Source organism: Anastrepha obliqua, chromosome 1 (genome assembly GCF_027943255.1).
Source record: "Anastrepha obliqua isolate idAnaObli1 chromosome 1, idAnaObli1_1.0, whole genome shotgun sequence".
NCBI lineage: Eukaryota > Metazoa > Arthropoda > Insecta > Diptera > Tephritidae > Anastrepha > Anastrepha obliqua.
The window spans coordinates 66,095,551-66,121,068 of record NC_072892.1 but is presented as its reverse complement, the minus strand read 5'-3'; the positions used below and the strand labels follow the sequence as shown (position 1 = coordinate 66,121,068).

At 36.1% G+C, this 25,518-nt stretch overlaps 2 protein-coding genes across 4 annotated transcripts in view; both read left to right on the top strand.

The window, feature by feature from the left end:
- The window catches only part of LOC129252274 (ras-like GTP-binding protein RhoL), a 48,307-nt gene extending 33,312 nt beyond the window's left edge, over nt 1-14,995 (top strand). For all 3 annotated transcript variants that reach the window (XM_054890914.1, XM_054890915.1, XM_054890917.1), the window contains exons 2-3: nt 11,796-12,167; nt 12,273-14,995. In XM_054890914.1, coding sequence (XP_054746889.1) covers nt 11,934-12,167; nt 12,273-12,596 — 558 coding nt within the window. In that variant the 5' untranslated portion in view covers nt 11,796-11,933 and the 3' untranslated portion in view covers nt 12,597-14,995. The remainder of the gene's footprint in view (nt 1-11,795; nt 12,168-12,272) is intronic.
- Nucleotides 14,996-22,736: 7,741 nt separating this feature from the next.
- Nucleotides 22,737-24,603, top strand: LOC129235367 (syntaxin-18). Its single transcript, XM_054869178.1, has 2 exons — nt 22,737-23,969; nt 24,032-24,603. The coding sequence occupies exons 1-2, from the start codon at nt 22,905-22,907 to the stop codon at nt 24,218-24,220; spliced, it is 1,254 nt and encodes a 417-aa protein (XP_054725153.1). The 5' UTR covers nt 22,737-22,904; the 3' UTR covers nt 24,221-24,603.
- The last annotated feature ends 915 nt before the right edge of the window (nt 24,604-25,518 follow it).

The following is a 25,518-nucleotide window of genomic DNA, read 5'->3' as shown; positions in this document are numbered from 1 at the left end:
GTTTGCAGATTATTTCATGCAAATGTTGACCGCGACTGCGTTTCAAATTGTCCAACTGCTTAGTCCAATTTTGGCATACTCTTTCCAATGTTTCGGCCGGTATCTCACATATAAATGCTTTAATGTTGTCTTCCAATGCGTTAATTTAAGCAGGCTTGTCTGAATAGACATGAGCTTTAACATAGCCCCACAAAAAATTATCTAAAGGCGTTATATCGCACGATCTGGGTGGCCAATTGACAGGTCCCGAACGTGAAATAAAATGTTCACCGAACTCGCCTCTCAACAAGTCCATTGTTACGCGTGCTGTGTGGCATGTGGCACCGTCTTGCTGAAACCACATGCCATGTAAGTCAAGCTCTTACATTTTGGGCAAAAAAAACTTGGATATCATTTCACGGTACGCTCACCATTCACAGTTACGTTACGATTCGCAGCATCTTTGAAGAAGTACGGTCCAGTGATACCTCCAGCCCATAAACCGCACCAAACTGTGACCTTTTCTGGATACATTAGTAGCTCTTGCAATTCTTCTGGCTGATCTTCGCTTCAAAATCGCAAATTCTGCTTATTTACGTACCCATTGATCCAAAAATGAGCTTCGTCGCTGAACACAATTTTTCGATAAAAAAAGTGGATCTTCGGCCAACTTTCCAAGAGCCCACTCACCAAAAATTCTGCGTTGCAGTAGGTCGTTCGGCTTCAATTCTTGCATCAGCTGTATTTTGAAAGGCTTCACACCTAAATCCTTTGGCAAAATTTTCCACGTTGTTGAGTAACAGAGTCCCAATTGCTGGGAACGGCGACGAACCGATAATTAATGGTCATCATTAACACTGGCCGAGCTGCGATGTTTTCTTCAGTTCGCACTCTACGTAAGCGTGTTGGTGGTTTGATGTCCAATAATGTAAATTTGGTTCTAAATTTAGTCACAATAGCTCGAATAACCGCTTCAGTAGGTCGATTAAACTGACCATAAAATGGAAAAAGCGCGCGATAAACTTTCTTAACAGAACACGCTTTTTTATAATAGAATTCAATGATTTGCAAGCGTTGTTCGTTTGTAAGACGATTCATGGTTAAATTATAGACCAAACTGAAGAAGTTTGACAGTGAAACAAAACACGAACGTGCGTCAGCTGCTTAAACCAACTGTTTAAAAAGATAATAGCTAAAAAATCACCCGTTACTAAGACGTAGAGTACAATACATACATATATGTGCTTATAAACCAAAGTGATACTACATATTTTTCTGTAGCTGTACGCGTTGTTGTTAATTCTTACTAAACAATCGCCACCTTCAAACTATGTACTTCTACATACTTACATATTCATAAATCTGCTTGGAATATTTTTAAGTGCATTTCTAGGCACTTAGGATACACATACGCATGTATGTATGTGGGTATTTATGTATGTATTAGGTGCACAGCTAAGTTCTCGCTGTTTTTTTTAATGAAAATACAACTTTATTCTGAAAAAATGGTTTTTAGTGAATCATTGAAAGTATTGCCCATCGCTGGCTACTACTTTTTCCCATCTTTCTGGTAGATTTCGTATACCGTCGCGGTAAAACTGTTCATCTTTTGAGGCTATCCACGGATTAAGCCATTTCTTGATGCCTTCATATGAATGGAACTGCTGGTCAGCTAGACCATGTGCCATCCATCGGAACAGGTGATAATCGGACCGCGCAATATCTGGAGAATACGGCGGGTGGGGTAGGATTTCCAATTTCAGTGTTTCCAGATAGGTTTTAACGGGTTTGGCAACGTGAGGCCGAGCGTTGTCATGCTGTAGAATCACTTTTTCAGGCCTCTCCGCGTATTGCGGCCGCTTCTCGCGTAGTGCTCGGCTGAATCGCATCAATTGAAGTCGATACCGATCCCCGGTTATGGTTTCGCTTGGTTGTAACAGTTTATAATAAATAACACCAACTTGGTCCCACCAAATACATAGCGTTTTTCATCACCCGTCAACATCCCTTGGTTTTAACTCATACGGAACCCAAGTCCCCTGTTTCTGAATCATTCCCAAAGCATGCAATCGCTAGAAAACGGATTGGCGGATAACTTCTAATACTGAAGTAAGCTCTTCTTGCGTTTGACACGGATCCTCATTGAGCAATGCCTCCAATTCAGCGTCTTCGAAGGTTTGTGGCCTTCCTTCACGCGGGCGGTCGTCAACATTAAAATCACCGTCTTTGAAGCGATGGAACCAATCTCGGCACGTTGTTTCACTTAAAGCAGCATCTCCATAAACTTTTTGTAGCTCTCGATGTGCTTCAGACGCCGTTTTCTTTTCGAATGAAAGAGGAAAAACAACACTTCCCGCAAATGACGATTATTCGGCACAAAATCAGACATTTTCACAAAACCAAAAGTATATGATATCAAAACAAAATCACTAATGTGTCGAAGCAGCTTGTTTACTATATGTCTAAGCTTGGTTTATGACGTTTAGGCTATGTTAGAATCGACTAGCACACAGTGCTGGCGGCATCTATTGACAAACAGCGGGAACTTAGTTGCGCACCTAATACATACCCGTAAATGCCATTTTTTAGCACAAAGAAGAAGAAGCATTTTCACACTTCTTTCATTTTCGTTATCTAACTTACTTGAAAAGAGCTGAAATTGGGTAATAAGGTACTACATACAAACACATATGCACTTAAATATATTCATACATATGCATTTGTACGTGATAGAGAACCTAAAGTAGAAGTGCGTTATGGTTTTGCGGTGCTTATCTTATCGCCAATTAACACCAAAACCAACTAAAAAAAAGTCGGTATGTTATAAAAAAATTCTAAAAAAAAATGCGTAAAACATTTATATGTACCAGCTCTATATATTAGGTATATGTATGTATGTATACGTATGCATTTGTTTTGCGAATCGCTTATAAAAGTAACGAACGAAATAACAAGAAGTAAACCAACAATATTTTATTTGCGTAAAAGCTACATTTTTTTCTTAAACAAACAATTCTGGAAATGTTTCAGTTGCTAACGGATCTGATCTTAAGAAGAGAGTTATGCCGATATGGAGACAATGGCGCATTCGACTTTTGATTACCTAATCATGGTATGAAGAATTATTCAAAGCTTCCATATCCAGATTTGCTGCAATTATTTCACTCGAATTTCTCTAGCAGCACAAATTTGTATTATTTCAAGTACAAAAACAAAAATATGAAAAATATACAATAGTTTGGTGTGTTAACAATATGGCTGCTTAATAAAACGAGTAGGGAAGTGACTAAACTAGGGCGAATGCGAATTTTAATACATGGGCTGAAAATTCGCAGGCCTAACACACAGATTGCACTAGTTTTATTGCATTCACCTCTTTTTCTAACCTAACCTTAAAAGACAGCTGCTAAAATTGCACAATATTCTGCTCATTAGTTCGTGAGTTATGGTGCTAAGAGTGACGCTACTTTTGTTATTTCCAAAAAGAATTTCGTGTTTCAATTTTACACTGCTTCTTGATGGGGAAAAATACGGTTCAAACGCAAAAATGGTTTAAAAAGTGTTATGGGGACTCCGCACCATCAGAAATAACTCTAAAACGTGAGTTTACTGACTTCAAACGTGGCCGTCGAGACACTGAAGATGCACAACCCGGTGGGCGTCCAAATGAGGCGGTAATACCAGAAAACATCAAAAAAATCCCCAAAATCGTTTTGAACGGTCGAAAAGCGAAGTTGCGTGAGTTAGCTGACATCAGAAAAAGGTGTTGGCTTTATATTGCATGCATTTGACTATGAGAAAACTCTGTTCAAAGTGGGTGCCGCGTTTGCTCACTATTGACAAAAACAAGTCAATCAAAACAATGACAAATTTACATGAATTGAACTTTGAATTGCTCCCATATCTACCGTATTCGCCATGTTTGAGTTTCAGCGACTACTGGCTGTGCGCAGACCTAAAAAAATGCGCGCCGGTAAGAAATTTCGCTCGATTGAACAGGTTATCGCTGAAAATGAGGCCTATTTCGAGGAAAAAGTTAAATCGTTCTACAAAAGTGGTATTGAAATGTTGTTGAGTGGCGTTGAAACGATTGCCTTGTTCTTGTTGGAAATTACGTTGATGAATAAAACTAATTTTGCCCAAAAAAAAAAACGTGTTTTCTTTGTTAGGCCCGGGACTTTTTAGCTCATGTGTAGCTTGTACCATACAAACCCCGTTGCAAAATCATAAAAACACCACATATTTATGTATTCATTTTTTAATTTCAATTATTTTTGTGAAAAATATAGTTCATACTACAACAAATACCACAATAATCGAAGTTTTAAACCTTGTACAAAATTTATAAAAACTTGAAAAATGTTCCTCAAAATAATTATTTTTTGCCCATTTAATTGTATTATAGCTAAATGCTTTTTTATATAACTGAATCCCCGGATCATGTAGAACTTGTCCCAGAGCTGCCCTTAATGTCGTTTTGCACTCACTTCCCATCGACTTCCACGTTATTTCCATCGCTGTTCAAAGTGCAATCAAGTTGAAGGAGGTTGGCCTCTGGAGGCAATCTCACAAGAGACATGGAAGCATTTTTAGGCAGTTAACACCGCATTTATATGAACTTCGTACAGATTTCTCTATCCGCAAACTGGAGTTTGAGGGTCGTGCCAGGGCAATCTTTCCAAGTAGGCAAAATTAGAATGAGAGGAAAATCTACTTATATACTGATGTTGGTACCTCTGTCTTCACTGACGGTTCCAAGATGGAGCTCCATTTCTTCGTGTGCTATTTCGAAAACCCTTTAGTCCCAGTACAATAGACGCAGGACGCAGAAAGTTCTGGGGGCTCCGCGCCATTCAATTTCCGAACTTGTAGCTGTGACTACCGGTCATTGCACGATCGGCACACACGCAGAAAAGCTAGACTAACCATTTCATACCCAATGCAGAAGCTGTAGGGACATTTCAGATAAGGGAACCGTGGAGCACTTTCTCTGCAAATATTCTGGTTTGGTAACTTTCTTCGAGAGCCTGGGGCAAATATACCATCAACCTTCTCCATTATATCACCTACACACCTAAATGCTTGTTTGCTGATGCTCAAGACTCTCGTGAATTTTTTAGTCATTTTTACATGTACTGTGTTGGGATTTTTCCCATACAACCAATTTTCATGTAAATCTTTTGGGATTAAACTATTATCACTTGAGCGGTTTTTTGGAGCAAATATTTGAAGGTATTTTCAAGTCGGTCCAATTCACGTAAATTTTAATACTTTTCTAAAATACTTTGGCGGAAGTCTTAGAATACAATAGGTTTTATAATTCTGATGGAAAAATGCTTGGACGATGACAACATCCGATGAAGCGACGCTTGGAGTGTTCGAGAGAAAGATTCTGCGTAAGATTTTTGGACCTTTGCACGTTGGCAACAGCGAATATCGCAGACGATGGAATGATGAGCTGTATGAGCTTTACGACGACATAGACATAGCGCAGCGAATAAAGATCCAGCGGCTACGTTGGCTGGGTCATGTCGTCCGAATGGATACAAACGCTCCGGCTTTGAAAGTATTCGATGCGGTACCAGCTGGTGGTAGCAGAGGAAGAGGGCGGCCTCCACTGCGTTGGAAAGATCAGGTGGAGAAGGACTTGGCTTCACTTGGTGTGTCCAACTGGCGCCGGTTAGCACGAGAAAGAAACGACTGGCGCGCTTTGTTAAACTCGGCCAAAATCGCGTAAGCAGTTATAGCGCCAATTAAGAAGAAGAAGAAGATGGAAGAATGCCTCTCTCTACCTCTTTATCTGGGTATTGAGAGGAATGCACTCTAATGTACATACGAGTATATAAGATTGCCTCAAAGCGTTGAAATCAACGCAATAAATGAAGCAAATTTTAATAGTGGCTACAAAATTGCACCCGTTCACCTAAGCTCACCTTTTCGCTATCATAGAACCATCGATATTTCGAGCGATTCTGTTCATCAGTAGGCTGTAGTTTGAAACATACATGCAAATATACAAACTCACATACTTATGAACATTCGCAAATATATTTAGGAGATTATTAGTTCGCACCTATTTCAGTATTTCAGTTACATAAATGTATGATACTTTATAGCTGCAATAGTCGTAAATGTGATTAACTTTTACAATAGCAACAACAAACAACTGTCTCATAACTAACTAACTGGTCCGATAAGCACTTTCACATGCTCACTTGTGGCTTATGTTTGTATGCGTGTTGTTTATAAATATAATATTAACAATAATGAGAATTTAACTCAATAACCACTACAAGAACATAAGTGGAGCTGTGAGTGTATATAAGTATATACACATACATATGTATATTCGATTGGATAAACTGCATATGTGAGAGTTAGTTGATATCATTCGATTTGGAAACAGGCAGTAATTAAAAAAGGGGTCATGCAACGGTGACGTTGTTTTCTTGTTCAAACATAAAACTAGAAGTAGCACCACAGCCTACATATGTAATGGATATTTTTCTAGGGGTAACGCATTTTTATTTATTTTTTTATTTCAAATAAAGTACACAAAATTTAATAAAAGTCTCCATTAAGTTTCGACTATTTTTCGACTAATTTACGGTCAGTTTAACTATGATTTTCAGTTAAACTAAGTTTGCATGCCCAATTTCGCAGACTTAAGGGTACCCATTGATCTACAAATTAAAAAAAATCGATTTTTTGTTTTTTCGATATTTCAAAAGTATAGTATTTTAAGAATATATTATGAAATTTTCATGCGGAAATTCTCAATATTATAGCTTCTACAGCCCATGAACTAGGTAGAGAGCGGTCCGCGCGCTCCTGTACCTCAAACTTTAAACTCAATTATCTCGAAACAACTTTTTTCGGCCTGGTGTTGTCAAAAAAAGAAAACTATTCCACCGAGTCGTCTGAAATTTTAATATGTTGTTCACAACATCAATGGCTATCGCTTTTACTAGAATCATATTATTATTTCAATTATTTCGTATTTTTTTGATTAAAAAACTGGAAAACCCCGACTTTTAGAGTATCAAATTTAAAACCATTTTGTCATTTTTTTATCCTAGTAGCGAGGCATAGCTACAGTCATACCGATTAATATTTTTTTTTTTTGTTTTTGTGCTTCAGATAAATATTATAGAAGAGCCAAATTGGACAACTCTGTCCAGGTCCAATTTTTCGCGAGGGCTAACTTCAGCGCCATTTTTAAAACTATTAAAATTAAAAACAAAAAATTTTTATTTTAAATTTTTTTTTTTTAATTTTTTGTTTTTCATTTTTGTGTATAAAAGAAGTTAAATGAACAGCCTAAACAATTTAAATATCGTTTTTAATTTTGTTTTATTGTGATATACCCTAAGTTTTCGAGCTGTAGACCACCGGTCTACTTAAAGGCCCTTAAATCCAGTGGCGCTGAAAAACGGCCAAAATCGCGTAAGCGGATATCGCGCCAATCGAGCATAAGAAGGAGTGTTTATAAATAAGTAGTGAAAACTCGCCATGTACTGCTCTGCATTGAGGAAAAGTATTTTATTTTAACGACTTAGGATACACCAACTTATTTATTTGTTTCTCTATCTTCTGTGAAAAAAAAAATCTTGAATGTCCCAGTCGCGAGCAAGCGAAATATAACTGAAAAATACGTTGATTAAAAAAAATTGGGTCAGCTCTTACGATTTTTTTACAATTACAATTTACAATAAGTACAAATTTGGAGTTAATCTTATTTAATTTATTTTGTTTTTTTTTTTGCAAAGAAGAATAATGAACTTCTTGTGGAAAGGAATGAGCCTTCCACAAGAAATTCACTTTTACATGGAATAATTTGCAGAGAGCTATTAGAAAAATATTATTTAAGATCCAAATGATTTTTTCGTCAATTAAAATTTACTCAGCAACCCGAAAATTTTCTAAAGACTGAGATTCAAAGATTCAAAATTTAATGAAAATTTGTTGAATTTTTCTATACTTTGCATAAAGTTTGAAATTTTGTTTTATATGGTTTTGTTTAAAGAATTAACAAAATTAAAAAAAAAGTTACGAAAAAATTCGAACTCGAAAATATTGTAAATATTACAAATAAATCAATTGTTGGCTTCCAAATCATCAGTTGTCACACTTTTTATTGACGTTGAGAATCAAAACTTCTCTAAGAATTTGCCTGTAGCGCTCACATTTGAGTTAACATGCCTCCAGTGATGCCTCCTGCAGAGAAATTGCGCGAAATCCTGACTGTTCAGGTTGTAACCAATTCTCGATACTCTTACGAAGATTCCTCTCTTTTTAATTTTGACTATTCGCGCATTTTTAAGCCATCATCCCCATTGAAAGTTCTATATGTCACAAAAAACACCCGCTTCATAAACACATACCTACATATAAATAGAGCAATTTTTGATTTCGCAAAATTGTTTTGCTTCCTTTTCTTTCTGATTTTGTTTTCCTTTCATCCAAATTACAAGAAATTTTGTTTACAATTTAGCGTAACATTTCCGGTGTCGATGGCAGTGCACTGCCGGTGTTTGGTGCTTTTAGTAATGCTGCTCGAATTGGTGTCTTGTTTGTCGACATTCCACGCACTCCCTATTGAGGTGGCGCAGCTGTGGAGGAAGCCGCACCGGCAGCAGTAGAACAGCAGCAGTTGGTACGCATGTGCCGCCATATCGCTTGCCATGTGATGTTGTGTAAAAAATCTCAGCCACTCGGCAACAAAAGCGGTGGCAGTAGCACCGATTTAACGTCGATAAAACACAAGAACAACAACAACAGAAACACAAACACACGAGCAAGCAAAAGAAGCAGATATTACGAGGAAATACTACAACATTTAGGGAAAGTGTTGAAACACCGAAACACCCAGAAAACCATTTGTTGCCTCAAAGAAAGATTGCGCATAATATGAGTAGGTTCTTTAAATAGAAAATTTGTAGTGACTTTAATTTTCAAGCGCACAAGAGTAACTTTGCTCGCATAACGGTTGTTTGTAGGAGTCAAATAGTATCGAGATGGTAGGAGACACAAAAGTAAACGGAAAAGTTAAGAGAATTAAAAAAATTATATATAATATTTTAAGTAATGAAGCTCTCTCTTTCTCGTCGTCGTTTACCTCCCTGCCATTCGCTTTGCGTCCTTATCTCGCTTAGCAAAGACAGAATTAAGCGGTGTGCTTATTGAGGCCGATAATATCAATATCATCAGCATTATTGGTACTTGAATGGGCTATAATGAGCTATAAGGCACACCATACATCAGCGATTTAACTTTTGTTATATTTTGCTATGAAAAGCTCATACGGGCGCCGCGTGGGCTTACAATTTACTATAAATGCAATCTTTTGGCCATTTTAAAATTGACTTTGGCGATATTTAATCGTTTACAACAATATAAAGCGGAAAATATCGTGGAGCAGGCCAGGTAGACCAACTCAAACAACATCTGGTATTCATCAAAAGAAGGTTTTGTTATTAGTTTGGTGGGTTTATAAAGCAATTGTCTACTTTGAACTCTTACCACCCAACCGAACGATCAATTCTGATGTCTACATTGAACAACTAACGAAATTAAACAATGCAGTTGAAGAAAAGCGCCCCGAATTGACAAATCGAAAAAGTATTGTCTTCAATCATGACAATGCAAGGCCACACACATTTTTGGCCACTCGGCAGAAATTATTGGAGCTTGGTTGGGATATTTTGCCACATCCACCATTATAGTGCTGACCTTGTACCATTTGATTACTTTTTGTTTTGATCTTTACAATACTCCTCGTACTTGATGCAGTTTTTTGCTAATAGAAACCAGAAGTTTTATGAGCGTGGGATTATTATGCTGCCTGAAAGATTGCAATAGGTCATTGCTCAAAATGGGCAATACATTACAAAATAAAGTTATTTAGTTCCATGAAAAAATTGCGTTTGATTTTCTAAAAAAAAATCCGCAATTATTTAGTAGCCAACCCAATATTTGCGTGAAATTGCAAAAATAAAAATATATATTTTTTTTAGTTTATATTGAACATAATTTTGCATAATGAATAAACAAATACCTCGTGAATCAAGTGATTTGCAATTTGAACAAATAAAATATGAGCTTAGAGCCTTTACATACATATGAAAGTTGCTTCAAGGAAGCGCATTTCAGATGAAACCAAACTGGGCATGGATCGGAATCAAAGATTTTTAACCCATTGTCCTCTAAGTCATTTACAAGTTCTTCATGACAAGTTGGGAATCTAATTCTTGTGCACATAACAGCTACCGGCAGAAATAAGAATAGTTCAAATGAAGTGGCTGCGAACAAAAGAATTTAGCAGATACTTTTATGATGTCACTGGCTACCAAACTGGACAAACAAAAAAGATAAGAGAGCACTCGGTGCACAATCTTATAATCTATCATTCTTGACATGAATTAGGCTATGAATCGCTGCCTCATTCAGAATGGTAACCAGACTTAGACCACTTCTTGTCTCCAAATTTGAATAAAGGAGTAAAATCGCTTTAAGCCAAAAGCAAAATCTCTCAAAATCGCGATTGAAGTTGTAATAACGAACAAAACAAATGTCTTTTTTGAAGGCCTCGATAAAGCAAAAGATTGAAGAAGCAGTGAGAAGCTAAACGAAGGCTCCATTGAAAAATATTTTTTCCCCGCACAAAGTATTTTTTACTTAAATTTTTAAGCATTTACTGATTCACGCTAGTAGTAATAATATTTTCAAACTATTTAAGTATCCTTTAGTGCCGCTTCATATGCTTTGAGCATCGTTAGGCTATCGAATATACAGTCAGCGTCAAATTAAAGTGTACACTATACATTGATAAGTTTTGACTATTTAATTATTTATTTATTGCATAATTCCAATTATTTTTTTATAAAATTATAGTTCATACTACACCAAAACCATATTTTTCCCCCCTTTTCTTTATTTACCGAATCTTTCTTGCATAAGAAAATAACAATAAGTTTTATTATGTTTCCTTGCCAATGCTCAGAAACTAATTTTGTGCCCCATGAAGTATATATGTATGTACATACATATATGGTTAAATCGGATGTGAATGTGATGGAAGTGAATGAATGGAGGAGCCAGAGAGGGCGGGTTTCCAGTCTCCGATTCTTCGCAGCTGGGAGTCGGAAAAGCCTAGTTTCCAGTTTCTCTTAAGGATTCCGTTATCCTTCGTACTTTTTGTGCAATTTTTTTTTCCGGGTGACAGATGTGGATGGAGGGAGCTGAAAAGGACGCATAAAACGCAAAATTTCAAATTTTGTACAAAATTTATAAATATTCGGTGAATTTTCACCAAATTTGAAACTCATTAATCAGAATTTCTGGAAAAATTTTGAAAATGAATTTTGTTATAGCAAGTTTCAAGTGGCTCAAAAATTACGTGGATTTTTGATCATTTTTTCTGCCGACGGTGTTGGGTATTTTCCTTCATATAACGAATGCTCTACTTTTTTTTTGTAATTTTTCCAGAAATTCTGATTAAAAAGTGTCAGTGCCTGTTGACAAGTGTCAAATATGTTTGACGTACGACGTCATTTGCAAAAGATATAAATCTTCCGATAGGGTAATTAATTTTGCGCCAGCTTATGTTAAGGGTAACATAAATAAACTGCAACTAACGACGGGACTCCACTTCTTACATTTTACATTTTGTTTCGCAGCAAAATGTTCGTTGGGCAATTCATTCCCTCAAAAAAGATGCTTACACTATCCTGCGTACATACCCTCGTACATACATATTTTTTAAACAAGTGCAATTCATTCATTTTTCACGAGTTTTCTTTTTCTTTACTTTGCAGCACAAACCGGTGCAATACATTTTCCGACAATCGCATACAACAACAGCCGCAACAAAACAAGAAAAGGAATTTCAAAGACCAAAGTGAAATATAAGTACCAATCGCAGCATCAACAACAACACCATCAACAACAACAGTATGGCGAGAAGTTTACGTCCCCTTAAGATCACAATCGTCGGCGACGGTATGGTGGGCAAGACCTGCCTACTCATTACATACACACAAAACGAATTCCCCGAAGAATACATACCCACCGTCTTCGATAATCACGCCTGCAATATTACGGTCGATGGCAATGAATACAATCTGACACTATGGGATACAGCCGGGCAAGAGGATTACGAGCGTCTGCGTCCGCTGAGTTATCCAAATGTAAGAAAATGAAAAAAAAATTACAATCAGAATTCCACTCAACTCAAATTCATTGATTTATTGTGTTTTCTCTCTTCTCTACTCTCCTTATCTTTTCCCACGTAGACGAATTGTTTCCTGCTTTGCTATTCCATAAGCAGTCGCACATCTTTTGAGAATATCAAAAGTAAATGGTGGCCCGAGATACGGCACTTCTCTAATAATGTGCCTGTTGTGTTGGTCGGCACCAAACTGGATTTGCGAGTGCCGAATTCGGAAAAGTTTGTGACGACAAGTGAAGGACGTCGCCTGCGAAAGGAAATTCATGCGCATTCCTTGGTGGAGTGTTCGGCCAAAAAGAAGATCGCTTTGAATCAAGTTTTCGAGGAAGCAGTAAGGGCGGTGGAGAAGAAACCGAGCACTAAACCCAAGCAATGCACTTTGCTGTAAGGAGTATGGCGAGGAGTGGCGCAACAGAAATTTGCAAGAAGAAGAGCAACAAAAACTAAACGAAAAATCGTATACGAGTACTACAATTACTCGATTTACTGCTAGCAATGTATTTATTTTATGTGCATTTCATACGCCTGAAAGGCGACTACTTTCTGCAAGCAGTGATGGAAATGCTTAGTAGAGGAGTTTGTGTCAGTTTTTGGAGTTTGTTGACGGCATGCAGGGGAGGTTGGTTGAGTTAGCAGTACATTGGGGCGGGTAGAGAGAACTTTGAGTTCTTTCGCTTTGTTTTTTATTGTATTCTTTTTATTAAATATTGTAAAATATTTCATGTGAAAATACAATTGATTTATTTTTACTATTAGTCTTTTAAGTGCATGCAGTTATATACGCAAATATATTTATTTTGTAAAGAAAAAATATGTAAATCTTGAAGAGTATAAAAAAAAGTGCGCAGAACGTAATATTTCAAATAAAAAGCTGTATAATCCATACAAGTAAATAAAAAGTTACACAAAAATTAAAATAATTAATGTTTTAAAACACATACATACATACGTGCATACAGCTATGTACAGAGAAATAATAAATGGCATACGTGTAATAAATATTTAATATCAAAGTAAAATTTGTTTTGCATTTTTTTTATTACTTTGTCACATACACAAAGGTTAATTTTACTTTAAGGGCCCATAAATACAAATAAAATACAGTTAAGTGTATTTTTGTTTCAAAATAATTTTTTGCTGAATATTTAGCTCTAGTCTCACGACACGCTCTAACTGATATTTTCAACGTGTCAATGCCTAAAAAGTCGTAAATCTTTCACAGAGCCTTTTTTCGAAGACTCAAATGGGCGACTCATCATCAAATATTCGAATTGTTCGTTGAGAGAGGACCTTACTGCTCAAGACTGAGTAGGCGTCTAAAGTAGCACCCGGGCTTCTGCATTAGTCATTCACCTTAATTGCGCAATTAAGAAATTTAGATGATTAAGGACCTACTTGAACTTAATTAATAAATTGTGCAACTAAGTCAGATTTTCAAAGCAACCTTGTGAAAATTGTTCAATGTGAAAACGAAATGTCAGGCAAAAATAAATTAAAAAAAAAAACGAATGTAACACAAAATTGATGTACACTAAACAAAATAAAAAATTATGAAAACTAATTTTTATTTATAAATTTTTTTCAAATTATAAAGGGTGATCAATTTAGGGGTATTGGATTTTAAATAAAAATAAAACCACGAAAATTCAAATCGGCTGAACAATCTTTATTATTTTTGTGTAGAACCATTCATGACATTTATTTTTTAAAGATTATCCCTTTCAAATGTTTGTCGCAACTGTGCCGTAATTCGACTATCCGTAAACGCCAATTTTAAATGACTCGCTGGAGCACTTCAGTCGGTATCTCGTGAATAACTTTCGTATAATTTGGCTTCCAGTGCCTCATTCGAAGCTAGTTTATCCACAAAGCATTCAGACTTTACATACCCTCTCAAGTGAGAGTCCCAGAGAGAGGTGGGATATCACACGATCTTGGTGGCCAATCCACTAGCACGAGACGGGAGTTAAATTGCTCGCGATTTGTAAACGTTGTTGAGGCGTAAGTAAGTGTTTCCATGGTGAAATGTCAATGAATACTGAAAAAAATTATGTATTTAGTAGTTTGACAGTAGTCACGCGTGATCTGTTAAAAAATCCCTTTTAAAGAAATTACCTCCAATCTGATCAGCCTTTACAAATATTAACACCAAAATCAGAGGAAAGAAGCTGAGGCTGAATGAGGGTAGGGTGGCGGTTTTTCTTGCAGCTTCTTAGCCAACGGAAAAATGGGCACATCTACGCAGATGATTTCAGATGCAGATGACTTCTCTAAGAAAAATGTTTTAGATAATTATTTTATTTTATTAAAAATTAAAAAAAATTAATTTAATTTTTTTTCTTTTTTAACAATAAAAATCAAACCATCTCCAGCTATCTACGCAGATGATTTCAGATGCACATGACTTCTCTAAAAAAATTTTTTTTAGCCATTATTTTATTACAAATTAAAAAACTTAATTTTTTTTTTCTATTTTCACAAAAAAAAAATCAAACCATCTTCAGCTATCAAATGCTAATTGAGTCAACTTCGCTAATTGTGTGTGAACACCAAAGTTGTTAACTCATTTAAAAACTTTATTACCTTAATTGAGGTGCATGTTCTAACGTAGTATTAGTGTAGACTTAACTTAACTTAAATTAATTGAACTTAAATTAATTTATCTTAAGTTCATGTAACTTAACTTAATTTAACTTAATTTGAACTTAATTTAACTTAACTCAACTTAACATAACTTAATTTACCACAACTTAAGAATTGACAACGATTACTCAACACGTCAATATTTTGCTTTTATATCTTCTATAACAGTTCGCCTTCTAGGCTATAAAACCACAACATATAAATTCTTTCCAAAAAAAATTTTTATAATAGGTCTATGAATAAGTTCGTGCGGTTTTTTTTCGAAATTTGAATTTCGGATCATTCCCATGGCTTTTAAACGTTTGGAAATGGTTGATTGATCAACTCCCAAAGTTTTTGCAACCTCTTCTTGCGTTTGAGCCGGATCTTGATCGAGCAATTCCTCCAATTCGGTATCCATGAACTTTGGCGGCGCGGCCAAAATCACCACTTTTAAAGCGTGCAAACCACTTCTGGCACGTTCGCTCAGCTAGAGCATGCTCACCATAAACTTCCACCAAGATACGATGACTTTCGGCTGCTTTTTTCTTCATATTAAAATAATGAAGAAGAATTCCCCGCAAAAACACATTATTTGGCACGAAATTCGACATTTTCAAGTGTGGTAAAAATATTGTTGTTTACGCTTCAAATAAAAAACTTATACTGACGTTTGTGCCTTACGACAGTAGCTCTCCAATGAATGTTTGGAAATGTGGATCGATGGAATAATAATCAAGTTACGCCATCTGTTGTAAAACCGCACGAACTTATCCATAGACATTATTTTCAAGAATTTTTTTTAAGAATTTTAAAATTGTAAATTTGGCAATCATGGCTTTCTCATTACTCCCAACTTACGTAAGGCCCTTACTTAACAATGAAAATCTACAACTTCTTAAGTTAAGTAAAGTTTTAACTAACCGCTGACACAGTTTTCCATGTAACAGATTGGGCAACATATTAAGTTAAGTTAAATTACGTAGATTAAGTTAAGAATTACTGAGCTCTAGACTAATTAACAGTATTGATACTGGCACCTAACTGGCGCGGGTTTGGTGACTGCTTATTTGAGGGCAGGACATACATCCAACTAGTTCTCCTACACCACCGGACACACATTCGTTGGAACAAAATTTTCTAACAGCAGATTAATGAAGATCACACAATAAGCAGTCACCATGCCTAGAATGTCGTTTGATAATAAAAAAATATAAATAAAAATAAAAATAAAAGTAAAAGTAAAAAATAATAAGAAAATAAAAATAAAAAACTGTGTGGTCCCTCCTTCAACCTCATTTTGCACAGCCGCATTTGTTTTTGGCAGATAATAAATTTAGACACCGCAGTGAATAGGCAATTTCTTCTTGAACTGTCTGAAGTGACCAAGAGATGGTGTGTTGATTACATTTGTCGCTGGTGGATTAAAAACACAGAACCAGCAAAGCTATATCGACCCAACTTGGTGTACTTTTTGTGATACTTTAACTGTCTTCGATACTTTGAGGCCTGGATACAGATAATTTACTTGAAATATTAACTAATATTGGCGTCGTGATTGTCATGTTGCGGCAGCCTAAGTAAGCAAATGGTTGAAAACAATGCTCCACCATTTTTTGTTTTTTTTTTTTTCAAAATAGCAAAAAAAAAAAAAAATTTCCCAATTAATTGAGATATTTCTCTGCCAATAGCTGTATGTAATGTAAAATAAAATAAAAAAATACAACATTCAAATTATATTTTTAATCGTTTAGCATTAAAAATGTGTCATTGAAGATTATTCAAACAGAAATCTAAAATATTTTTTTCACAAATTTCAGGCATTTATGGTAAAAGAATACATATTTTATATAGAAAGCAACAGTTGATTGATTTTTTTTTAACAAACTACTAAAATAAAGTGTTAATGTACCTAAAATAAATGCTAATATCTTTGTATGTAGTAACGAAAGTCTTTTCGCAATTTATTTTTATAATTATAATAAATTATTTAAACTAGTCAATAAAGGTGGCTTTCATTCTTTTAGTTCTATTCGCTTTTCTGGGGTATTCTGTGAGTTTTCAATTAGAGTTTTTCATATGTTGAAATAATGTTTTTATAATAAGTTTATTATGGGCTTCTTCGACAAGACTTTTCCAGCGTACACGGTTCTTGCTCTTGTTTTTGCACCGTCCCATGAGATGTCGGCATTCTCCAAGTGTTTTTTGGGCGACCGCGACCTCTGCCTCTTGCGGGTTCCAGTTCAGTGCCATTATCGTGGTACTATCTGGTGGTTTTCTGAATGTGTGACCTATCCATCGCCACTTTCTGCGTATGATTTGCGGAGGATGGGTTCCTCGTTCGTTAATCTCCACAGTGCGTCGTTACTGATGGTGTTTGGCCAGAATATCAGATGATGCGGAGGCATTTGTTGATGAAGGATTGTAACAATACTGACTTTACGCATGAACACAATATTCGTAGTTTAGTGCGTCTGGAGATTTGCGAACTCCCCCATACTGTATGCATTCGCCCAAATGCCGCCCTTGCTTTGTTTGGCCTGCAGTTGACATCTTCATCTGCTCCACCATCTGCCGTGATGATGCAGCCGAGGTAGCAGAAGCTTTCAACGAATTCCATCGGGCATCCGTTAACCAATATCTGCCTTGCGTTATTGCAGTTAACTCTCATGGCCTTGGTCTTGGCGATGTTCACCTCCAGTCCGACAGTGCGTGCCAGCGCAATTAGTTTTCCGCCTTCGCCTGCGTGTGAGAGAGTTTATGAGAGAGGAGGCAGATGTCATCGGCGAAGTCCAGGTCATCAAGGTGTCTGGTGAAACTCCATACGATGCCTTTTTTGTGCAGGGTCAGTTGGCTCATGACGTCATCAAGGACGATGGCGAAGAGAAGGGGCGACAGGGGACAGCCTTGCATAACATATTTTTTTGTAATTAATCGAAGATTTTATTTCACTGATAAATATGTTTTTTTTATAAACAATTTAAGGCCGAAAATTTGGTCATAAATCAGTTTTTTTTTGGAGAAACCGCCATTTTGTCAAAAAAAAAAATATTTTGCTTATTCCTTTGATAAATTACTAGATTTAACATTATTTTATCTGTTTGGTTTTTTTAATTTCAGAGAATCCAGTTCAGAGCTATAGTGACAAAACGTCTTTCTTGAGAGGAGCTCCCGGAGATCAGCTGTAGCTCCTTTCCAAATAAATATTTTTAATAGTTCTAAGTCTTAAAATACAGTTAATTCATAATATGTGTACAAATTTTTAGATCAATAAATTTAAAAGGTTACTCAGAAAAAATTCTGGAAAATTCGCTTTTTTCTTCTAACAGTATATCACCCCTTATACCAGTTTTATGAGGTATAACCAAACTAGCTAGTGGCGAATCTTGCTCGATAACCTTATTGTTGCTTTCACTTGCAAATTTTTTGTCAAGTGAGCAGAGTTCAGAAATAGGGAACAGAGAAGTAGCAAATAGAAGGTGCCAACTAAGAAATTGCGGATGTTTTTTAAAAAATCAAAGACAATTTTTTCATGGAGCTCTAAATAGCTTTATTCTGTAATGTATTGCCCATTTTTATTCATAAAACATCTGGTTTTTATTAGCAAAAAACTGAATGAAGTACGATTTGACATCAACATCAGTATTGACATTTTTACCATTCAAGGAGTTTTGTAAAGACCGAAACAAAAAGTAATCAGACGGTGCAAGGTCAGGACTATATGGTGGATGTGGCAAAACATCCAAACCAAGCGCCAATAATTTTTGCCGAGTGGCCCAAAGACCAAGTTTCGAGCATTTTTCAAGATTTATAAAAACTATAAAAACTATAAAAACTAAAAAATTAAAAAAGAAATTCAGCTACACTAATTTATAGCTCATAAAATTTTAGTATAACTAAGTGAAAATTTAAAGTAGCTAAAAATGTTCCTTGATTTTTGATAATTTTTTCCCCTAACGATGTTTCGCATATTCTCCGTATAAAAAAATGTCATGCATTCGTGCTCTTGAAAAATTTTGATTACGAAATTTTAACTTTTAGTTATTGTACACAATTCTGTGCTACAGTCGATTTAGGGCTAAGTTGAGTTATGGCCAGCATTCAAAGCACGTCCATTGTAGCTCAAAAAATTTATATTTTATGCCTATAAATCTGAACAGCTAAAATCGATATTTTATTTTCATTATTTGGGAATAACAGCATGTCTCAATTTGATTCAATAATTTTCAAAAAAGTTTCTTAACTAGAATTCGGATTGTGTTCAGACGTGAAATCTCTGCTGATCGCAAGCAAACAGGAATAAACAGCAATTCAATTTTGTGAATTGGGTCAAAGTTGTAAATTTAAATAAAAATTATGATTAAAATGGAAAATGCATGCCAATATATTTTAGATACAATTTATAAAGTTTATTTGAAGTCACATATGAGGTAGGAATCGGCCCATAATATAGATGTATGTATTCCGAGCCACAGTCTCCAGTCCCCGTGTCTGCAGTTTCCGAAATACAAATCGAAAGCATTAATTTTTTGTTTTATGCTAATGAAATATGAAATGATGAAATGGAACAAAATATGTTTTTTTTTTAAATTTAATACGAGGTAGTTCAAGTGAAACAAATTTTCATTTTTGTGTTTTTTCCTACCAACAATTTAATCAGCTGTTCGTAAGCTTGCAAACTCTTACTGGGTTTGCGTTAATGTACTTTTTTTTCGATATTTTTCTCTTTGAGAGCGAATTCTATTATTTCGTTTAATAAATTGATATTTTTTCAAATTGGGAATAACAAACCAATTCGAGTTTATCGTTATTCAGTAATTCTTCATGTTTCGAGTAATAGCCAAAGTCGAGTTTAGGGGGGCCTCTACTGTAAAACTTAAAAAAAATCGATTTTTTACTTTTTGTTGAAACATACTCAGAAACAACTCCAGAATGTTCCATGAAAATCTTAAAAAGAAATCTTGAATAGTTTTCAAGTTATAAAAGTTTTAGCAAAGCAGGTATAAACTGAGCGCTGGAGCGGTTTACGGTTGATCAAGAGATAAGACGTTCCCTACTCCAACCTTCTACTTGGTTACCCATGTCAGAATATCTATAGATTCTTTTGACCTTGAAAATGCTCATTGGATATTATTTCGGATAAAAGAATAAAGCATTAAGAGAGGGGAGCAATATTGCGGATTATGCAAGAATTAAAAATCGAAATTGGCGAGCGCAGCTATGAATATGCGATTTTCGTCCACAATCGTCGTGAGAAGAAAAAGGTTAAACGTCGCTCTGAATCCACCCACGAAGCCCGAAAAGCTCGTACAGAGGCTCTTCTTGAAGAGGATAATGAAATATTAAGAGCAGACGAAATGTTATATGGGGCAGGAATAGCTGATTAAGCTGTAAGTATGAAAAATTGTTTAAGCGTGTTTTTCTCGAAACCACGTTTTCAAAATTGCCCACATCACAGCTCCGTGAAAAATTAACATATCAAGCTCAAACTTTGATAGTATATTTTTAACAATATTTACTAGTTTTTAAAGCTATGGTGGGAAAAAATTTATTATTTATAACCCCTTTTTTAATAACAAAATGACAACAAAAAAATGTCGATTTTTTAAAAAACTTCAAAAATTTTACAAAAAAATTTTTTTTTTGCAAGTAATAGGCTTAACAACTAAAAATAATGATATATAATAAAAAAAATTTGGTTTTTTTCATTTCAGATTTTTTTTAAATGCGCGACAGTGTGGGCAGATTTCAAAAGGCGTTTCGGGGGAGCGGCTGTACAGCTGCCATTTTGAAATGAAAATAAATTAAAAAATTTTTTTTGTACACTCAAGACCTGTGTTTATGTAACCCTAAACTTTTTTTTACTAATTAAATTAATACAAGTATGAAAACAAAATCCATGAAAATTTGATTTTTACAGTAGAATCCCCCCTTAGTCGTTATAATTTAGAGTAATAGTTTCAAATCCTAAGCCCACTTAAGCAGCCTAATTTAAGGTAGAATTTCAAGACAAAATCTTTCCACATAGAATAAGAGCTGAGGTCGAGTTAGGATTGGAAACTGTTAACTTGTAACTAGCAAATGTGAAGCATAGCAAACTTTAAACGAATTTTATAGATTTATTTTCAAAACAACAAATTTTGGTCTAATTTCTTCCAACGCTTAATTCTTTCTAAATATATATATATATATATACATAATTGGCGCGTACACTCTTTTTGGGTGTTTGGTCGAGCTCCTATTTGTGGTATGAAATACACTCGGAGGTTTGCCATTGCCTGCCTAGGGGCGACCGCTATTAGAAAAATGTTTTTTTAATTTTGGCGTTTTCACCGAGATTCAAACCTACGTTCTCTCTGTGAATTCCGAATGGTAGTCACGCACCAACCCATTCGGCTTTCTAAATACTGTTCCAAAATTTCAGGGAAATCGGAGAAAAACTTACGGAGAAACACGACGTCAACCGAAGTAGGTTAGTTGGGGAAACTTAAAGCATAGCAAATTTTAAACGAATTTTATGGTTACAATTTACGACTTAACAGTTCGCTTATATTGTTCCTTTCTCTTAAGTTAACTGTTCGTTGTTCATTGTGAATTGAAGTGAAAATATAAAATTCCTAGCACCGAGCATACAAATATTTGCTTAATCGAAATTCCCTTTTTTTATGTTAGGCAACGATTTAAACGAAAAACTTTTCAGTCCATTTATAGAAACTTTGTATATAATTTTGTTTCTTTTAATTTCCACTTTTTTGTTCTCTCTAAATATTTGCCCGTTTTACAAGCACGGAAATATTTACGTATTTGTTTCACCAATCCACAAAAAATATGAATAATAACTAAATTTCTTTAAAGAACTGAATGCATATTTACAGTTGGCATCATTACAGCGCTTAACACATTGACGCCCGAGAACGAAATTCCTCCTTTCATTAGAGATTCGTTGGCGGCTGGCAACGATATTTCTCTTTTTGGTGATAAGCATGATTCAATAACAATAACAATAAACAATTCATTGATTGTTTTCATTTTAACGGCCTTTTGTACTGCTATTGAACGTTACCTATTCGGTTTCTAAGTAAGTTTTCAATTCGGTTTTTATTTCGGAGTGATTGGTGCATACATACATTAAAGTGTTTAAATAATCATAGTGATTATAATATTAATTTTGTTTTAAAGTTGTATACTTTCGTTATGGATTAGGAACACAGTTTTGCGGAGGACTTTCATAATATTTTTATAAATATTATTTTCATTGCACGTCTCCCAAAGTAATTTTCATATTGAGAATGATACATTAACGTTCTCTGCTCTGCGTTAGCAAGTGGTGAATAGATGAAGCAACTGGTAAAAATGAACAAATATTGGCAACGCGGGAATAGAGCTGACTTAAATTACATGTGTTTGTACGACAGTCTACTGAGCTATAGCCATACTCGCTATCGGCGAATCTTACTTGATAGCTTTGTTGTTGCTTTCGCATCCAAATTTTTCGTTAAGTTAATCGAGCATAGAGTTAGGAGACGGAGAAATGGCGAATAGAAAAGGCCTTATATTTCTTACAAAACTCGATGATGTTAATTAAGCAAAATTTTCCTCACGACATTCAAATCAGCGCTAACGGAAACACTCGAGTTCGTATGCTGCCATCCATTCTTGCTGCATTATTTAAATAGTTTATTAACGCAATAATTGTTGTTATTATTACCACAATAATAAGAGCAGTATGCCGAAATACCTTCGATAAATAAATAATAATTTAGATGATATATTTTTCCTTGAAAATTTCGAAATTGAATATCTTGTAGCGAATTTTGGTTAGACTCGTTCGAGACTCGTTTACTCTTATGCTTCGCTTACCAGCACTACACGAAACAGCTGGCAGCAGCTGTCACACACAGCCAACCACTGATGTGTCAACAGCTGTCAGTGGACGTGGTTTCTTGCATTTAACATTTACACGAAAGATATTTAGAAATCATTTTGTATTTACAAAAGTGGCTACATTTTTGTTTCTACTTCAAATAGAATTAATGTAGCAACGCAACGCATTCCTAAAGCACCTCCCGGCAAAATGGACGTTACACAAAGATTCAAAGCCGGTGTAATGACTGTGAAACTACAGCGCAAAGGTGAACTGCCACCACAATCGCTGGACAAGCAACGCATTCTACCGAAAAGCAGCGTTGGCGTGGGCGCTGGACGACGAGATGAATTCTCGCGGCAGGCCAAGGATGTGTGCCACAAAATCACCACATTGCGAAATGTGCTTGTGGAGAATCGGGCGGCGTACATGCGCATCGGTCAGCACCTGAAGAGTGCAACACACATGTCGGACGAACAACGCGATTTAATCGACCGCGAGTCGGAAAAATTTGTGGCCTATTACACACAACATTTGGCACAAATGCGTGCGGATTGGAAGCGTGCAAAACGAAAACCACAGCAGCAGCAACATATCGAGGCGGTGATCGATTTATTGGAACGCTATTTGCGCAACGTGCAACAAATCTATTTGGAGCAAAAACGTTATCGTGTGCAGTACGAACTGGAAACATTTAGACTATTGAAATTAGTAGCTGACAAAAAGAAGATACCAGTGCGTCCGGGTGGGGAACATAGTGGTCGCCGTGAGGTGCGGCACTCAACAAGTAGCACCACCGACGACGATGTCACGGATGATTTACGACCACGCAATGGACTGGGTGAAAACGAAGTTTCTGACTTGCAGGGTGATTGGCTAGATGACGATGATTTCGGTGACATTGGGGGCGATGTTGATGCCGCATTTGGTAGAACAAATGAGCAGAGTAGTGAAGATGAGAATGCGAAGGTGAGTGGTCCACAATTGCGGCATCGGCATCCGCATGCTGAAGGCGAAGACAGCATTGGCAGCGGTGGGGAGTTGAAGACGACACAATCATCGCAGAAAGTGGCGCTAGACGAGGACATACAAAAATCGCAGCAATTAGAAGACGAAGAAGAAGAAGCGAAAAAACTTTCCCCCGAGGATGTGCAAATGTACGAACAGGAGAATGTGCAACTCTATCATGAACTGCAGGGTTTGGCTGAAGAGGTGGAACAGATCGAGAAAAATGTGGTGGACATAGCGCAGTTGCAGGACATCTTCACAGAAAAGGTGCGCCATATTTGTCTTTTAAATGTTTTGTTTTCAGTGCCTCATTCATACTCTACTTACAGGTCTCGCTGCAACAACATAACATCGAGCGCATCGCCAATGCTGTGGTTGGCGCAACGGAGAACGTCAAAGACGCTAATGAACAAATCAAACAGGCCATACAACGCAATGCCGGTTTGCGTGTATGGTCGTTATTTTTTTTGTTAGTCATGTCATTTGCTTTACTCTTCCTTGACTGGTATTACGATTGAACTAACACAGATGGAAAAAGTTGGCATGTCTAGTGGAAGGCAAAAGTCGTTTAGTGGTTTTCCAATGTGCACACGCACAAATAAACGTTGAGCAGCCTATTCCTTTGGCTTATTTGTCTTTGTTGTGGAGTTTAATATATTTTTTTATTTTAAATGTTAAACGTTAACGGGTAAATCGTTTGAAAACTATTTAATGCACTCACACTCACACAATCACCGCATCATACATCTATGTACTACATAAAAAAATACTTTTTGTACCGACATTACCTTAGACGAATACGAAATACTAAATAAATAATTATGTCGTAACGCTGGAATAATAAACGGCTGCTTTAAAGCACTTAGTTAGAAAAGCATGTGGGAAAATCGTGGCTTTTAAATCTGTTTTTTATTGATTTTGAATTCAGGTTTATCATTTCCACTCAAGCTTTTACTGCTGGATATTCGCAGCTATGAATGTACGGGAGATATTTTACATGTATACTTCCGTCCTGATTTAAAATGTGTTGCACCAGCAGTTTACGCTGTTACAAAAACAATAAGACCGAGTGATTTGTTAAAGGTATTAGGATGTTCTGAAATTTTATTAAGATTTTGTAAAAATTTACTCTGATTTTATGAAAATTTATTGACATTGTCACATTATTTAATCTTTTATACGTAATATATACAAGAATGTGTGGCCATACAAGCTGTGCGGCTGCAGGATCGGCGGTGAAGGGATTCCGCTTCCACATAAAACGCAAAATATTGTCTTGGAAATGTTGTTGTTGTTATAGTAGCATAAACATTACCCATACATATACCGGGCATCCTGCTGGAGTTGTTGTTGTTGTAGCAGTATCTTCGCCCTGTCAGTGTAGTGTAATTACCGGTCGTCTTCGTCTAGCTCATCTAACGGTAGGCCCAGGAAACTGGCAGTTTCGACGGGTTGAGTCCAGAGGGAGAGAGGTGTTAGATGAGTGGGTTTGATGGGGCATGTGAAGAGGTGGTTAGTGTCGTGCGGGGTACCTTCACATGCTGGACATATGTTTAGTATGTCGGGGTCGATTCTGGATAGGTAGGAGTTTAACCTGCTACAATATCCTGCTGGAGTAACAGTCCTTGGCCAGATGGAAATCCGGGCCGTTCCGGTAACGTAGAACCAACTGACGTGAGAAATGGAAATGTCGTGGAAATGGATTCATATGCTGATGAACGTGCGATAATGATGTCCGTTGTATTAGTCTGTGACGACTTGCTTGCTTCAGTGCACTCAACTTTCCGCTTTCACTTACGAAATGAACAGAGCGAAC

Excerpts from the sequence above, each read along its gene's own strand:
- LOC129235367 (XM_054869178.1), top strand. The coding sequence starts at position 22,905 with ATGGACGTTACACAAAGATTCAAAGCCGGTGTAATGACTGTGAAACTA. Across the intron at positions 23,970-24,031 it reads AGGACATCTTCACAGAAAAG|GTCTCGCTGCAACAACATAA; the intron begins GTGCGCCATATT and ends CTCTACTTACAG.